We start from the raw sequence: 18,879 nt of genomic DNA on the forward strand, positions 1-18,879 counted from the left end.
AGGCACTGCAGTCTCGGTTTCCTGGAAGATGGGGGCAAGGGATCGGGGTAGAGCCCTGTAGCCCTAGGGGCTTCCAATTCCTAATCTTCTCACTGGAGGGCTCTGGCTTCTCTTCTCCAATCGATGCCCATGTGACATGAGCAGAAATCCGTTCCTCTCCCCACCTCCACCCCATCCCCGGCGTGGCATTGCCCAGGGTTCTCCTCTTCCTAGAGCCATCTCTGAAAGTAAACTGTCCTTTCCATCCTGGGCTGGAATTTTCACCACCTGCCCCCAACCTGTTCCCCTCTCCCCCCACCACACACACCCTGGAGGCCAGTTAACTACACTTTCCCCCACTGGGCAAGGCAATCTGGGCTACCCCAGTGAGGCAAGGTCAGTCCACCTGTACGACAAACACCACGCGCTGGGCCGCGCTGAGCAGGAGACCAGAGCCGAGGAGAAACCGGGAGTTGTGGCCCGAGACAACCACCCCAGCGGAGGGAAGGCTGTCGGACAGGGAGGTGTTGAGCGGCCCCTCGGTGGTGTTGGCCACCTCCTCCACTGGGGCCCTCGGGGCCAGCAGCTTGGAGAGGAGGCTGCTGAACCTACTCACGGTGGTGGCCTCTGGCTCTGGGGACGGGCCTGGACTGGATGCGGTGAGGTTCAGCTCCTCGGGGTCCACACACAGGCCATCGGAAGAGCGCCCAAAGGCCACCTGGCTGAGGTCCAGGCCGGCCACGGAGCCCGGGGCGGCGCACGGCACGTCGGACACACGCCCGGAGCTCTCCATCCAGTCCCGCAGCCACTCCAGGCGGCAGTCACAGCGCCACGGGTTGCGGAAGAGAAAGAGGCGGCCCAGGAAGAAGCCAGGCTGGAAGGCGGCCCAGGCCAGCACAGTGAGGTGGTTGCCATTGAGGTGCAGAGCGAGGAGGCCCGAGAGGTTCTGGAAGGCGCCCTCCTCCACGAAGGCGATGCTGTTGCGGTCCAGGTAGAGCAGCTCAAGCTCGGCCAGGTCGGCGAACCAGGCGCGCGCCACAAGGCCCAGCGCGTTGCCGCCCAGGTTGAGCGTGCGCAGGCGGCGCAGGCCTACAAAGGCTTCGGCGGGCAGCTCCGCCAGCAGGTTGTCGTTGAGCAGCAGGTGCTCCAGGGCGCCGCAGTCGCGAAAGGCGCCTGCGTGCACGGCGCGGACGCGGTTGGCCTGCAGGCTGAGCGAGCGCAGGCGCCTCATGCCCTGCAGCGAGCTGGAGGCCACCGCCTCGATGCGGCTGCGCTCCAGGTGCGCATGCGTCAGGTTGGCCAGGCCGCGCAGCGCGCCGGGCACGCGGCGGAAGAGGTTGTCGAAGGCGGCGAGCTCGCGCAGGGCGGGCAGCTCGGCCAGGAGGCGCTCGGGCACGGTGAAGAGGCGGCAGGAGGCCAGGTCGAGGCGGCGGAGGCGGCTGAGTGCGGCGAAAGTGCGAGCGTGCAGGTAGCGCAGCTCGCCGTTGTGCGCCAGGCGCAGCTCCGCCAAGCGCGGCAGGCCCTTGAAGGCGCCGGGCGTGATGAAGGACAGGTTGTTGTGGCGCAGCGACAGGCGGCGCAGCGACGGCAGCGTGCCGAAGGCCCGCTCGCCCAGGAAGCGCAGGCCGTTCCGGTCCAGGTCGATGGAGGCCGCCTCGCACGGAAACTCGGCCGGCACCCGCAGGAGACCGGCGCGGTCACAGCGCACGGAGCAGCCGCGCTCGGTACTGCTGCAGGCGCAGGCGGCGGGGCAGGTGCGCGTGCAGGCCTCCTCGGCCCAGGCACTGGGCAGGCCGAAGACCACCGCTGGGAGGTGGCGGGGGGGGGGGGGGGGTGGTAGAGAAGACAGAAAAGGAACAACCATCAGCCTAAGGGTCGCCCCAGGAAAGTCCTACCTGTCCACGTGGCAGGGTTCTGCCCTGCACCAAGTTCTCACACCTCCTGCATAACCGCGCCCTCCGAATGGCCTCTTTCCAGCTCCCAGACCTTACCCACTCAGGCTCCCCACCCACGGCGCCCTCCCCTTTGCTTTCCAGTTATCTTCACCAGCAAAAACCAGCTGGGATTCTGGCATCTGACCCAATTCTAAACATTCTCCTGACTGTAACAAAACTTGGTACTCTCCTAGAGTTCGGCCTAGAGGGTTCACTGCATGCACAGGGGGACCTGGAGGGCATCACCGTGGTCTATGCCCCAGTCCTGCGCTGCCCAGTGCCGTAGTCACTAGCCACATGTGGCTACTGAGCATTTGAAATGTGGCTAGCCCGAACTGAGATGTGCTGGAAGTGTAAAATACACACCACGTCTCAAAGACTTAGTACCAAAAAAAAAAAAAAAAAGTAAATTATCTCTTCAATAATTCTTATACTGATTACATGTTGAAATGATATTTTAGATTTACGGGATTAACTAAAATATTAAAATTAATGTCAACTGTTTCTTTCTACATTTTTAATGGGGCTACTTTGAAAATTTAAACATTTGTGGCTTGAATTATATTTTTATTGGTGCTGCTCTAGTCCCTCCCGCTATAAGAATTCAATTTCTGAAACCCACCCCACCCCCCATTGAGAAAATTAAGCCTCATGAAGAAGAGTGAATTAGGAAACAGGAGGTTGGGCAAGAAAGAAAACCCTGTCAGTCTTTTTTTTTTTTTTTTTTTTAACACTACATTTAAGCCATAAGGACAGCATTCTAAATGAACAATGACCTTCTTACACATCTCAAAAAAATAACTGTGGACACTGTGGAGTTAATTTTCATTCACCAGCCCTTACTCTCTAGAGACTTTTATACATAATCACAGGAAAGAATGGTGCTTATAAATTAATTTTGTTCTGAGCATATGAATGGAGAATCAGATAAAGACTTCAAAAGCCCTCCAGGAGGCTTGCCACCTGCAGCAAAACAGAATGGTCCCAAGCCCCATCTTGAGTTCCAAGGGAAAAGGCAGTGTGAAAGATGCCCACAAGTTTTATTTTCTGGCCAGGAGCAGCTCGCAGGTGGAGTGCGCTCGATCTGAAATTCCTGCAGAAGAACAAAGGTACCCAGAGGTAAACCTGACCACTGATACTTATAATTTCTAGCCCTCCTCAGCAGTACTCCCAAATTCCTAGCAAACAACCTGACCTACCATTCAGTCCCTCCCACTGTGTACACATTACCCTGCCTTGGAGCCCTTGTAGGAACCTGAAGGTGTGGCCACACAAGGAGTGGGCAGAATATGCTTGCTTCTGCCTCCGTGGCTTTGTTCAGCTTCCAGTGCCTTCGGTACATTTGTTGTGGACACTCCGTGTTTTTTCAGCTGCTAGGAAGGGGTTCAGCTATTTCAGACTTGGCTGGAGAACACTCAGCCCTTTGAGCAACCTTTCTGTTATAAACTGTAGCTTAACTGTAAACATTCTGATGTTACAGAGGCTTGACTTAGCTCTAACCTCTCCCTAAGAACTGTGAACTAGACACCAAGCTTCCAGCAAGGTTCTTGGACCCTGTGCTGAGCTTGACTGTAAACAGAGCAGCAGTTGGGCTAGAGAGACACCCTTTTAGAAAGACAGAGCCAAGAATATAACCTTAACTCCAGGCGTCAGCGGGACAGGGGTGGGACCTTTTTCTATCACAACTCTTCCAACTGGGTCAAGTAGAAGGCATCAGATTACCTTACAAATAGTCCTTCATTCTACTCTCTTCTCCTTTTTAATTAAGAGAAGTGCACTCTCAACCGTATGACTCATGTTTCTACTCCACAATAGCTAACATTGTTCCGGGCACACTAAATGTTTGCAGAATTAAATGGAATTGATGCCTTCCTCTGTAATGATTCCTCCTGGAGGATGTCATTTATTAAAAACAAAACAAACAAAAAAAAAAAAACCCTTGGCTTTGTCAAGAAATTCCTGGGATTGGTGGCGCCTGGGTGGCTCAGTCGTTAAGCGTCTGCCTTCGGCTCAGGTCATGATCCCGGAGTCCTGGGATCGAGCCCCGCATCGGGCTCCCTGCTCTGCGGGAAGCCTGCTTCTCCCTCTCCCACTCCCCCTGCTTGTGTTCTCTCTCTCGCTGTGTATCTCTCTCTGTCAAATAAATAAACAAAATCTTTAAAAAAAAAATTCCTGGGATTATGACAGGGATTAGTTAATAAAATGGAGCTGCCAATTTTTCTAAAACACATGCAACAGGGATGGGAGTGAAACTTTTTATTGTGTATCCTTTTTATCTTTTAAATGTTGAACTATGTGAATGTATTCCCTATTTCAGAAAATAGATTAAGATTTATTTTAAACTTTAAACACTCAAGATGTTGTCACTATTAGAGACCTATTTTCAACCTCTGACACTTTAAGAGCCATTAGGAATTACTAATTTACTGGATTACTTAGTGAAATTTAAATTAAATCAAGTAAATTCTCAGAACAGACAACCAAAATCCAGTACTGGTTTACCCAATATGAAGACTAAGTATATGCCTAATGATTCAAAAAAGCAGGGCACTAAAACAAAATTTAAAAAAAAATAACATATTTGGGTGAGTTCTACCTACAATAATGGCAGAGTAGCTCATATCAGACTAACATTCCTGCTGATAGCTAGTGTAAACTCTGAAAAAATATTTAAAGAAAAAATGTTTGAAAGCACTGGAGAGCAGCCTAAACAGGCAACCAGAGTAGATACAACCCTTAAAAGAAGAGAAGCTGAGGCACCTGGGTAGCTCAGGTGGTTAAACGTCCAACTCTTGATTTCTTGATTTCAGCTCAGGTCATGATCTCAGGGTCGTGAGATCAAACCCCCAGGTCGGGCTCTGTGCTGGGCGTGGGGTCTGCTTAAGATTCTCAATCTCCTTCTCCCTCTGCCCCTCCCCCTCCTTCCCTCTCTAAAAAAATTAATTAAAAAAAATAAGAGAGGCAAACTAGGTGAAGACACACATTTATCTGACTTTTCCTCTTATACCTGAATAACACTGTGTGTTAACTACACTGGAATTTAAAAAAAATAAATTATAAAAATTAAAATGAAAACTGGCTTTTCCTCTTAGGGCATTTTCAAGTCCATGCTGCAGATAGGGAGTAGAGCTCAAGGAGAAAGCAAGTCTTCTCAGGCTGACATGTTAGAAGTCACAGTATTATAGCGGCCACAGTGGCTGGAAATTGAAGAGGGAAAACATGGAAAAGAAGGAGCCACAAAATTGGCATACAACTCCTCTTAGATCCTTGTTTGAGTCCCAAAGTGCATATATGTGGGGTGACTCCAAGGAGCCAAGAACTGAAGGCCAAAAGAGCTAACCAAAGATTTCAACAATTTCCCAGTAATGGGAGACAGATAAGGAGTTCAAGGTCCACCAAGTTAGAAGGGCTTATAAAATACCTCAGGCTTTCCATTGAAACCCCAGAGGGTCACACCTTAGGAGTGAAGACCATTTCCCAGGACAAAGGGCAAAACTGAACTAAGCCTACCCTAACAAAGCCTAAAACTAAGCCTCCTCAGTATCAAGGTGACCTGCCAGTAATTTAAGTGAATGCCATACAAAATTCAGTACTCTTCAAAGGAAGATATAGACTCTAGAATTCCTTATAACTACTACCTATGATATCTTGTATACAAATAATACTAGATACGTGAAGAAGTAGCAAAACATGACACTTACCGAAAGGAAAAAAAAAAAGTAGTTAACAGAGGCAGACCCAAAGACTGCCCAGAGGTTAGAATTACCAAACAAGGATTAATTATAAATATGTTAAGGAATTTACAGGAAAAGATGGATATAATGGGTGAAGACATGGAGAATTTGAATTTTAGAAGAGATATGGAAACTAAAAATGAACCCAGTGGAAATCTTAGTACTGAAATAAATAATACAATATTTGAAATTTTATTTTTTTAAAGATTTACTTATTTTAGAGAGAGAGCAGTGGGGAAGGGGAGAGAGAGAGAGAAAGAAAGAGAGAATCCTGAAGCAGACTCCCGGCAGAGCACGGAGCCCGATGCAGGGCTCAATCCCACGACTCTGAGATCACGACCTGAGCCAAAATCACCAGTTGGACATCCAACCAACTGAGCCACCCAGTCGCCCCACAGTATTTGAAATTTTAAAAAAATCATTGAATAAGAAAAACAGATTCGACACAGCAGAAGAAAAGATTTCATGAAGAGAGGTCAATAGAGATTACAGAAGCACAGGGGAAAAAAAAGACTGGAAAAAATATGATTGGAACTTCAGTGACCTGTGGGATAATATCAGGCAATTAGACTAACATGCATGTATTTGGAATCGCAGAGGACAGAAGAGAGAATACAGCAGAAAAATAATTGAAGACAATTTCTAAAATTTGATTAAAACCAAGAAGCCCAGCAAACCCCAACTAACATCACACACACACACACACACACACACACACACACACACACACACAAATATACTTCTAGACACATCATAGTCAAACTGCTGAAAACCAAAGACAAAATTCCTTAAAGCATCCAAAGAAAAAAGACTTTATATAGAGTACACAACAATAAAAATGATGACTGACTGCTTATCAGAAACCACCTGTAAGACAATAAAATGTATCTTTAAAAAAAATTTTTTAAGTAAACTCTTTGCCCAATGTGGGGCTCGAACTCACAACCCCGAGATCATGAGTCCCATGCTCTACCAAGTGAGCAGCCAGGTGCCCCCTGGAATTGTATCTTTTAAAGTGCTGGAAAAGGGATGCCTGGCTGGCTCAGTCAGTTAAGCATCCAATTCTTGATTTCAGCTCAGGTCATGATCTCAGGGTCCGAGATCGAGCCCCAAGTGGGGCTCCGTGCTCAGTGCAGAGTCTGCTTGTCCCTCTCCCTCTGCTCTTTCCCCCACTCTCTCTCTCTCTCTCTCTCTCAAATAAATAAATAAATAAAATCTTCAAAAAAAAATAATAAAATGCTGGAAAAGGGGCACCTGGCTGGCTCAGTCGGTGGAGCATGGGACTCTTGGTCTCAGGGTTGTGAGTTTAAGCCCCACACTGGGTGTGGAAATTACATAAATAAAAATAAAAATAAAAAAATTAAGCGCTGGGAAAAAATCAAATCTGGCAACCTAGAATTCTATATCCAATAAAAATATCTTCAGAGATGAAGTAAAATAGAGATACTTTCAGGGTAACAAAATCTGTGAAAATTCATCCTTAGCAGATCTTCCACACAACAAGAAATGAAGACATTCTTTAGCCTGAAGGAAAACGATAACTAGAGGAAAATCAAGTCTATGGAAAGGAATGAAGAGCAATGGAAATGGCCAATAATGTCACAAAAAGACTACTTTTTTCTCACCTTAATTGCTTAACAGATAAGTGACTGTTTAAAGCCAAAATAACAATGCATTGGGGAGTTTATAACATATGTAAATGACAAATATGACAACAAGAGCATAAAGGATAAGAAGGGAGGTAAAACTGAATTGTACTCTTATAAGGATCCTACATTATACATGAAGCAGTATAAGATTAATTCAAGGCAGACCATGATAAATTAAAGATGCATATTGCAATCCCTAGAAAATAAAAAAAAAGAATCTTGACCCCCATCTCACACTACACACAAAAACTCATTTTAGGTGGACCACAGACCTAAATGTAAAAGCTAAAACTATAAAGCTTCCTGAAGACAAGAGAATATCTTTTGTGACCTAGTGGTAAACTAGGTCTTCTTAGAGCCAAAAAGGGAAAAAAAAAAAAAAACCATAAAAGAAGAAAGTAATAACTTGGACTTTATCAAAATAAAAAAAGTCTGCTCTTTGAAAGACACTGTTAAGAGGATGAAAAGAGGGGTGCCTGGGTGGCTCAGTCGGTTAAGCATCCAACTCTTGATTTCGGCTCAGGTCAGGATCTCAGGGTCCTGGGATCAAGCCCCGAGTTGAGCCCTGCATTGAGCCCCACACTGGGCTCCACACTCAGAGAATCCTGCTTTAGGATTCTCCCTCTGCCCCTCCCCTCACTAGCTCCAGCAGGCACATGCTCTCTCTCTAAAATAAATAAATGATTTTTTTTTTTTTTAAAGAGAGAATGAAGACAGGCCACAGACTGGGAGAAAATAGCTGTATATTTTCTCTGTATATATCTCATAAAAGACTTGTATCCAAAATAGATAAAGAACTCTCAAAACTCAGTGATAAGAAAACAGACAACCTAATTAATAAATGGGCAAAATATGTGAAGAAACACTGGACCAAAAAAAGATATACAGAAGGCAAATAAACATATGAAAATATGGTCAACATCATTAGTTGTTAGGGAAATGCCAATTAGAATTGCATCCTATTAGAATGACTAAAATTATAAAGACTGACGTCCAAGTGTTGGAGAGCATATGGAATAACTGGGACCCTCTTACAGGGTTGGTGGGAGTGTAAAATGGTACAACCACATTGGAAACAATGTGGCAGTTTCTTTAAAAGTTAAACATAACACCTACCTTATGATGCACCCATTCTACTCCTGGGGAAATAAAAGCATATGTCCATACAAAAGACTTGGGCATGACTGTTCACAGCAGATTTATTCATAACCCAGAACTGGAAACAACATAAACACCCACCAAGTCTGAACAGGTAAATTATCATGTATCCACACAGTGGAATACTACTGGGTGATAAAAAGAAATGGACGAATCTCAAGATAATTCTGCTGAGTGAAAGAAGCTGAACAAAAAAAGGTACATAGTATCTGATCCCACTTACATAAATATTTTTCTGTAGTAACAGAAAGATCAGTGGTTGCCCACGGATGGATGGGGAGGCAGGGAGGGACAGGAAGGAGGGATTATACAGGGGCATGAATCTTGGAGGTAATGGATATGCTATTTATCTTGATTGTGCTGATGGTTTCACAAGGGTACACTTCAAATATGTTCAGTTTGTTAAATGTCAATTTTATTATATTTCAATGAAGTTTTTTTTTAAGATTGTTTGAGAGGGAGCACAAGAGAGCATGAGCGAGCACGTGGAGGAGGGCAGAGGGAGAGAGAAATTTAAGCAGACTCCACGCTGAGTGCTGAGCCCATCACAGAGCCCCACATGGAGCCCCACATGGAGCCCTACAGGGGTGCTCGACCTCACGACCCTGAGATCACAACCTGGGCTGAAACCAAGAGTCAGACACTTAACCAACTGCACTACCCAGGTGCCCCAATAAAGCTGTTTCTTAAAAAAGATATTAAGGAAAGTAATACAGTATGTGTGTGTGTGTATACACACACACACATATGTACATCATACATGTATGTGACTTGTATACAGAATATAAAAACAACTACAAAAAGACAACTAAATAAAAATGGGTAAAAGAGGGGCGCCTGGGTGGCTCAGTCGTTAAGCGTCTGCCTTCAGCTCAGGTCATGGTCCCGGGGTCCTGGGATCGAGCCCCACATCGGGCTCCCTGCTCCGCGGGAAGCCTGTTTCTCCCTCTCCCTCTCCCCCTGCTTGTGATCCTGCCCTCACTGTGTCTCTCTCTGTCAAATAAATAAATAAAATCTTAAAAAAAAAAAAAATGGGTAAAAGAGGGGCGCCTGGGTGGCTCAGTCGTTAAGCGTCTGCCTTCGGCTCAGGTCATGATCCCAGGGTCCTGGGATCGAGCCCCGCATCGGGCTCCCTGCTTGGCGGGGAGCCTGCTTCTCCCTCTCCCACTCCCCCTGCTTGTGTTCCCTCTCTCGCTGTGTCTCTCTCTGTCAAATAAATAAATAAAATCTTAAAAAAAAAAATGGGTAAAAGACTTGAACACTTCACGAAAGAATATATTAAGTAGCCATTAAGCACATGAAAAGGTGTTCAACATCGTCAGCCATTAGGGAAGTGCCAATTAAAACGACAATGAGATTTCCCTATACACCCACTAGAATGGTAACAATTCAAAAGACTGACAACCCCAAATGCTGGCGAAGATGTAGACCAACTGGATTCTCTTACATGGTTGGTGGGAGTGGAAAATAGTTCAGTAACTTTGCAAAACTTTGGCAGTGTCTATTAAAGCTAAACATATGCCTACCCTACGACTCAGCAATTCCACTCCTAAGTATTTACCCAAGAGAAATAAAAGAAAGGTCCACATAAAGACTGTACAAGAATGCTCAGGGTGGCTTATTCATAATAGATAAAAAGTGGGAATTACCCAACAGTAGAGAAATGAAAGGGAACAAACTATTGATACAAACAACAAAAACATTATGTTGAGCCAAAGAAACTTGACACAAAAGAGTACATACTGTAGGATTATACTTCTATGCAGTCCCAGAACAGCTGTTGGCGGTGGCTCTGGGAGCTCAACAGAATAAAGCCTGCAGATGGACTCCATCTCAAAAGACAGCATATATCTATAACACATAGTTTAGGAATGTTATCTGGGTGATAGGAGCATGTATCATGCAGTTCAAATTAATCAAATTTTATGGGTTTCTTTTTAATTAGTGTTTGCTCAAAGCTAAGCTTGCTACCTTTTTTCATTTCATACAACAATCTGCAAGGTAAGTATTATTCTCTTCCTCTCATGAAGGAGGAAACTGAGGTTCAAGGTGGTTAAATGACATCAACCTTTGGTTTTTGTCTTTCCATTATGCTGTACTCTCCTCCACCTGACACATCTAGCCTCTCTGAGCTTCCGTCTCTTTAACTGTAAACTGAAGGGCCTGCACTTCCTGCCCTTTGGGGGCCCTTCCGGCTCTCATTTTCCACGGCTGGGCAGCAGCTGTTGCCAACCACCACCTCTAAGAAAAAATACCCCAGTTGGAGCCCCATGGGTCTCTGCCGCCTCCTCCCAGACACAGCTGTTTGGACTGCAGATAAACATTTGACCTAAGCAGAGCCAATCAGATTCATTCAACACGGCCCACTGGCCGTGAACATGGAATGGGCAGTGAAATCGTGTGAGCATCATCCAGTACAGCACTGGGACCAGGGTCTGTACCAGAGCCACGTGCATGTCAGAGTTGTAAGGGAGCAGGACTCAAAGGCAAGGTGAGGAAGGACAAAACCCAACGTGAGAATCACAGTGATGGAGATCAAAAAGAGTGGGAAGTTGCTAGCCAGCTCTCTAGTTCCCAGAAGGCCCGGCTATAGCTGTTTCTATGGCAATTCCCCGTTTCCATTTTACAAACCCACTCAAACCATCTGCGTGGACAAGTGGATTTCTGTTCCTTGCGACCAAACCATCTCTGATAGTAGTGGACGTTTGATATGTTTTCTGGCTACCCAGCACCTTTTAAGTACTCTTTCTACATTTAGGGAATTTTCTACATTGTAAGTCCTGCCTCCTCAAATTAGAAGCCAGAAATTCTCTTTCCCAACATCCCTTGCAGTTAGGGTCCAGGCACGTGACCTAGCTTTGTTGATCAGACACCCCCAGGGACACTTGGATTTAGAAGTAAGTGCCAGGCAGAAACCATTTTCTGGCCAGGATGATGGCAGAGGCATCTGGAATTCAGGCTCCCGGAGTGGAATTTCTGGCACCCAGCACCCAGCATGGTGCCCATGATCTAACAGGTGGGTCCACCAGTGGTGGTGGCCTCAGGGCCTTTGCTGGAGCTGCCCTGCTCCCTGGTTTAGGCATTGCTCTGGGCAGTGGGCCTCCAACCAGGAAGACTGAGAACACCTCACATCCCTGAACAAACCCTTTCTTGGCTTCAATGGTACCTTAAGCAGGTACTGTGGTTTGCAGCAAGAGTCCAAAACACCATCGGAAGTAAAACAGGTCCCGTTAATTTCTCTCGTACCATCTCCTCCTTCTGGCCCCTTCCCCTTTCCCCCAAAGAACCTCGTGAACTCCCCACCTTAAAAGAGAAAGCTACTCAAATTCAGCACCAGGCAGTGCCCCTCAAGCAAAAGGAAGCTCCTTGTTATTCATTGCCACAACATATAGAATATGGAATCAAAATTTGCTTAGTCCATCCCTGATTTTTCCAAATGCAAATGAAAAGGGGCCTCTCCTGTTGTAAGCAGCGATTATTCCAAAAACAAATCTCGGCTGTCCAGGGCCCAGTTCCATGGGGATACCTTGGCCAGAAAAACATTTACCAAATTAAAATAAAGATCACAGTTTGTGAGAAGTGAAGGTTAAACTCCCTGCCAGTTGCTTAGCAATTTCTGTTCACACACCAGTATTTTTGAGAAGGATCCGCGTGGAAATCTGAAAAGGTTTCAGTGCTTTCATTCCCAGTCTGACGTTGGGAGAGGAAGATGGGAAATCCAGCCAAACTGGCCCAGGCTCAGGACTGGCCTCTGCTCAGCCAGCCTCTCTGTCACAGCTCGGGCGGGATACACATGTGGGGCTTTCCAGAGCATTCAGTCTGGAAACACTCATCCTGAGGGCACGGCCTCTCCAGTTCTCTCATAAACTCTGATGACACTGCCTTTCATCCCTGCCTTCTCATACTGCTTTTTGGGGCTTTTTGTTTTGCTTTAACCTCAGCCAAGCTTTCTGAATCTCAGTTTCCTCCTCTGTAACAGGTGGACCATTATGAGGAACGGATGAGTTGTAAAGCTCGAAACAGCTGTGAAAGCATGGGCTAAAGCTAATAGCAGGCTCCATGAGGCACTGTTGTCACAGGATTAAATCTCACCAAGCGACTAGTACTTCAAGGACCATGTGGAGATCTGCCCCAAAGTGGAAAGCAAGACACCAAGTATGAGAATAGTGAAGTTATTACAAGTAGACTACAAGGAAGAGTCTAGAATGGTTCTCTACCTGGGCTGCACATTAGAATGAACTGAGGAGCTTTCCAGCCACTCACAATGCTCGGGCCAGACACCATACCAATTAAATCCGAATCTTCAGGGGTGGAACCAAGCACTGTGCTCCACGGATGATCCCAATACACAGCCCAAGTCAAAAACCAAGGGTCTAGGTGGACCAACTTTATAAAAATGGGATTTATCCATGCGGTATAAAATGTTACAAGGTGTAACCTAGAATTACCATATGCCCCAGCAATTCCACTCCTAGGTATATACCCAAAGGAAGTGAAAGCAGGTGTTCTAATAAATACTTGTGCATGATTGTTCATAGCAGCATTATTCACAATAGCCCAAAGAGGGAAACAAATGTCCATCAACAGATGAATGGATAAACAAAATGTGGTCTGTCCACACTGTGAAAAATTATTCTGCCATAAAAAGGAATGAAGTAGTGATACACACTACAATGTGGACGAACCTCAAAAACATTATGCTAGGGGCGCCTGGGTGGCACAGTCAGTTAAGCATCCTACTGGGCTCAGGTCGTGATCTCAGGGTCATGAGATCAGGCCCCACATCGGCCTCCGAGCTCAGCGTGGAGTCTGCTTGATATTCTCTCCCTCTCCCTCTGCCCCTTCCCCCTGTGTTCTCTCTCTCTCAAATAAATAAATAAATCTTTAAAAAAAACAAAAACAAAAAACACATTATGCTAGGTAAAAGCAGCCAGACACAGAGACTACATACTGTATGATTCCATTTACATGAAATACCCAGAATAGGCAAATCCTAGTAGATTAGTGAGTGCCAGGGGCTGGGTGTAGTAATAATGGGGAGTGACTGCCTAATAGGTACAGGGTCTCCTTTCGGGGTGATGAAAATGTCTTGGAAATAGAGGTGATGGCTGCACAACATTGTGAATGTGCTAAATGCTGCCAAACCGTACACTTTAAAATGGTTCATGGTTTGGGGCACCTGGGTGGCTCAGTCAGTTAAGCGTCCAACTCTTGATCTCAGCTCAGGTCTTGATCTCATGGTCACGAGTTCAAGCCCTGCACTGGGCTCCACGCTAAGTGTGGAGCCTACTTTAAAAAATAAAAAAAATAAAGAATTTAAAATGGCTCATGACTGGGGCGCCTGGGTGGCTCAGTCGGTTAAGCGTCCAACTCTTGATTTCTTGATTTCAGCTCAGGTCATGATCTCAGGGTTGTAAGATCGAGCCCCCACGTCGGGCTCCATGCTGGGCGTGGAGTCTGCTTAAGATTCTCTCTCTCCCTCTCTCTCTGCCTCTCCCCCCACCACGCACACAGGCGCACTTTCTCTCTCTCTCTTAAAAAAAAAATGGTTCATGGTTAATTTTATGTTGCGTGAATTTTACTTCAATAAAATAAAATAATAATGAATGTTACAAGGTGTCCTGAATCTAGGCAAATACCAGAAATGGGTCCCTGCTTTTGTTTTCTGGTCTGATGTGCTGGCCAGCCCCCACGCTGCAGGGAGGCAGGGAAGGCTGGGCTCAGATGCCCCACAGAATGTTGTCTTAATGCAGACCAGCTGAGGAATTTCTCCTTCATAGGTCCTCTGCTTTTCAGATATGTGCTTTTCCCCCTTGAGGTCTGCTAAGGAGAACAGTTACTCATGGACTTTCCAACCACAGGCTGAGTTTGAAGTGTTTCTTCATCCTCATTGTTTTCAAAGAACTTGTGCCTCACGAAACCAAAATAGCAAGGGAAAATATGGTCAATTTTCTGCTTTCAGCAGAATCTATTCAGCCACTTTGGCTCTGGAAGTCATTCTCCTCCCGCTCCCAGCAAATGCTATCCTGGTTGCTCCTCAGGCCAAGACCCAGTGCTGGATTTTCAAAACGAAATGAGTGGGGGGCAATGGAGAGGCAGTGGGGGAGACCATCCCATGGCCTCTGACCTCACGATAATCCCGGAACTTCCTCCTCATACCACAAAGGTTACCTTTTGTAACAGTAAAGAAAGAGAGGATAGTGGATTCACCCCTCAGCTTTGCTGATTAATGCGAGTCACGGGGGATGGAGAAACTGGAAAGGGTGGTCCGCTGACCACCTCACTGACCCTGTGGATCTTAGAGTGGAGAGCTGTCCCATCCGAGGAGCAGAACACAAGGCCCCAGGAAGGCCCCCGGGCCTAAATATTGATAATCACCCCAAACTGAAACAAATGCTCAACAATAGGGGGATGAATGATGAACAAACCAGTAGCCCCCATACAAGGAGTACTACTCTGCAATCAAAGCGAACGAGCTACTTATCTATGCAATGACGTCAATGATTCGCGCACACATACTGCCCTACACTCCACAGCGCCTGAGTCTCATTAATAAAGGATTTGTTCTCCTTGGGCTGCAGGTGCTCCCTCCCTACAGACTTCTTTTTCTCTTTTAAGTCAAGTTGATTGAGGTATAATTTACCTACAATAAAATATACCCATTTTAAGTGTATAACAAATGCAACACACCCATGTAAGCACCACCCTAAAAATGATTTAGAACATTCCTACCATCCAGAAACCTTCCTTGGGTCCCTTTGACAGCACTCCCCTCCCCATCCACAGCTCCAGACAACCACTGATATGCTTTCTGAACTATAGATTCATTTTGCCTGTTTTAGAATTCCGTATAAATGGAATCAAATGGTTCTTTCAGTCAACATGATGTTTGTGAGATGCATCTATGTTGTCTGAATGTCAGCTGTTCATTCATTTTTTTAAAGATTTATTTATTTATTTGAGAGAGAGAGAGAGAGAGAAAGAAAGAAAGAGATCACAGGGAGGGGCAGAGGGAGAGGGAGAGAAAAACCTTTGCAGACTCCTCTCTGAGCTCAGAGCAGACTCAGGTCTCGATCTCATGACCCTGAGATCATGACCTGAGCCCAAACCAAGAGTCAAACGCTCAACCAACTGAGCCACCCATGGGCCCCAGTTGTTCATTTTTATTGCTGAGCAGTATTCCACTGTATGAATGTACCTCAATTCGCGTGTTCAGTCACCTGTGAATGGGCATTTGGATTGTTTCCAGTTTTCACCTATCGTGACTAAAGCTGATGGAAGGGTTTGTGGGCAAGTCCTATTGTGGACATATGTTTTCATTCAGCGTTTACCTAGGAGAGGAATTGCTGGGTCAGATGGTAAGTATCCATCTCAATTGCTCCACATCCACACCAACACTTGCTATTATATTTTCAACCCTAGCCATCCTAGTGGGTGTGAAGTGGTATCTCCTTGTGGGTTTGATTTGCATCTCCCTGATGACTAATGAGGTAGAGCATCTTTTCATGTGCTTATTAGTCATTTGTATATCTTCTTGGATGAAATAGCTATTCAAAACGTGTTGCCCATATTTTAAAGATGGGTTGTCTTAGGGGCACCTGGCTGGCTCAGTTGGTAGAGCATGTGACTCTTGATTTTGGGGTCATGAATTCGAGCCCCACACTGGGCATAGAGGTTACTCAATAAAAAAAATTTTTTAATGGGTTGTCTTATTATTGAGTTTGAAGAGTTTTTGAACTATCTACAGATTTTTTAGATGCAAGACCTCTATCAGATACCGGAATGGTTCTTATCTGGGCGGTTTCACCCATTCAACAAATCCTTATAAGCACCTACAATGTCTTAGACTCTAGAGACAGCAAGGTGAATAAAACAGAAACCCTGGCCTTCGTTAAAGAGTTGTGGTTTACAGCAAGCCCTGGGTGAAGAACCCTGTAAAGCAAGGAATTGGGATATTATGCTGGGGACAGCAGGAAGACCCCGAAGGGACTGCCATAGCCAAGGGGAGAGGAGAGGCACTTCCGGTGAACCCTCCTGTCCAGAGAATTTCTGTTCCGGTTTTGTCCCAGATTTGCCCTGCCGTGAGCCACTTCTGAGTCCCCCACGACCTTGTTTTGTCAGGCTCATTTAATCATTCTTTTTTTCTCTAGCTAAGGACGTAGAACCCTATCCCTGCCGGTTTCTTGGGAACATGTCGTTCATAATCCTGTGACTTGTAGTCAAAGTAATATTGTCTGTGCTGCTGAGTGTGTTTTAAATTAAAGTGCCAGGGGATGTGGAGATGGTCATTAATTTTAAGTGCATCTATTGTTAGCAAATGATGTCACCGCTAAGCTCTCCAACTTGTCACAAGAAGTCTGGATGTATTTCGGGTTTCTGCAGCAGCAAGAACAGTTCCCGGTTTGCCGTGCGCAGGCTATGAATACTGTCTGCATTCTGTCAGGAATGGGAGAGCTTTGGGTACACATTTAAAATCATATTGGCTCAGAGAAGCAAACATTCTGTCCCCATGAGTCAATCAAACTTCATGTCCTTTCTAGGTAGGAGAAATGGCAAGGAGCTGGTTGTTCGTAATTATATGTCAACCTCTGTCCTTTGGAGGCTCCTCGAGGTAGAAAGTCATGTCCTATTTATCATAACGTTCCCTGCACCTTGTTCCAATTTGTTTTCTCATTTATTTATTGGGTCTCCCATAAAGGAATGTAAGTCTCTCAAGGACAAAAGCTATGCAATTATATCCCTCAAAATATCCCTGGAGTGTACTGAAGGTATAGTGTGTACCTGTTGATTCATTGAACAGACCAAGGTCTACTTTTTGAAAAAGTGGAATAAACGGTAAGAAGATTCTTTTTTTTTTTTTAAAAAGATTTTATTTATTTATTTGACAGACAGAGACATAGCGAGAGAGGGAACACAAGCAGGGGGAGTGGGAGAGGGAAAGCAAGGCTTCCCGCCAAGCGGGGTGCCCGATGAGGGGCTCGATCCCAGGACCCTGGGATCATGACCTGAGCCGAAGGCAGAAGCTTAATGACTGAGCCACCCAGGCACCCCAGGGTAAGAAGATTCTAATACTACCATTTTAGAATTATCTGGTAAAATTTTCTCTGCCAGCACTGCACACAGACATCTATCACTTGGGTAGTTATCACCTCAAATAATTACATTCACCCGAGGGTCAGAAAAACAGATTCTTCGTATAGAATCCTTTACTGCAGAATTTACCAAGGGATTTTTTTTTCCTTGGGCAATCTCAGATTTGAGCAGGTGGGGCTATAGAGGTGTGGAAAAAAAATTCTGTGATGAGTCTTCTTGTTATATTAAAACCCAAATAACAATAGGACCAAAAACCTTGGGGAAGAATGTTTCAACATCCATAATGACTCAATTCCAACATGATATTTTCATTTTTTTTCTTCCTCCCTTTAGGAAGAAGGTTTAAGGGATTTTTTTTTTTTTAACTAAATGAGCTTAAAGTAATATGACCACTGTAGTTTTTGGTGATTACACCAATGAATTCGTATCTGAAATTAGAATAAGAAAATGACGGGGCGCCTGGGTGGCTTAGTCGTTAGGTGTTTGCCTTCGGCTCAGGTCATGGTCCCAAGGTCCTGGGATCGAGCCCCGCGTCAGGCTCCCTGCTCGGCAGGAAGCCTGCTTCTCCCTCTCCCACTCCCCCTGCTTGTGTTCCCTCTCTCGCTGTCTCTCTCTCTCTCAAATAAATAAATAAAATCTTTTTTTAAAAATAAAAAAAAAAAGAAAATGAATTCATATCTGAAATTAGAATAAGAAAATCGCCAAAAGATTATTTCATATATTTGGCTCAGGAATTCTGTTTTTCAACAAACCAACCAACCAAACTGACTACCTGTTCTGTTTTATCTCATTCTCCATTCCCTCCCCATGATCACAGTTCAGTGAAACCTAATCAGAACTGGTGTCCATGTATGGCTTTCATGGAAGCCACTTGAAGACCAAGCTCCTTGGGTAAAAGCCCTGCAGTTTCCATGCATCTTCTAGAATCTTCTATGGGCTCCCCAACCCCTGCCCCCACTGGCAGCTGTCTGCTGGGGGTCAGAAGGAACAGGCCTTGGAACTCACCATGCAGCAGCAGGACCAGCATCCCGTGGCCTTTCATGCACCTGGTGGCTTAGAACCACCCAGCTGTAGAATCCCTACCTGAGGGGAGACAGCACAGGTCACCGAGCGCCCAGGAGGGGTCCCTGGAGAACCGGGACATACAGGCCCCTCCCCACACCTCCACACTTCCTCCTGAATGCTCTGCCTTTGCCCTCTTCTTCACACTTCTCCCCAACGATCTTGGTCTTAAGAGAAACCAGTGACAACAGCCCATCAGAAGCCCCCCATAAATTGACAGCATGGCTCTGTTCGGAAACCCTTCATCAGACTAAAACCCTGACAGCAATG

General features: G+C 45.6%; 1 protein-coding gene across 1 annotated transcript; it reads right to left on the reverse strand.

Annotated features, from left to right (window-relative positions):
* Positions 1 to 374: 374 nt before the first annotated feature.
* Positions 375 to 18,589, reverse strand: NYX (nyctalopin). Its single transcript, XM_036123381.2, has 2 exons — positions 18,553 to 18,589; positions 375 to 1,785 (listed from the first exon to the last, which is right to left on the reverse strand). Exons 1-2 carry the CDS (start codon positions 18,587 to 18,589, stop codon positions 377 to 379), a joined length of 1,446 nt encoding a protein of 481 aa, XP_035979274.2. The 3' UTR covers positions 375 to 376.
* Positions 18,590 to 18,879: the final 290 nt, after the last annotated feature.

This window comes from Halichoerus grypus, chromosome X, assembly GCF_964656455.1.
Source record: "Halichoerus grypus chromosome X, mHalGry1.hap1.1, whole genome shotgun sequence".
Classification (NCBI taxonomy): domain Eukaryota; kingdom Metazoa; phylum Chordata; class Mammalia; order Carnivora; family Phocidae; genus Halichoerus; species Halichoerus grypus.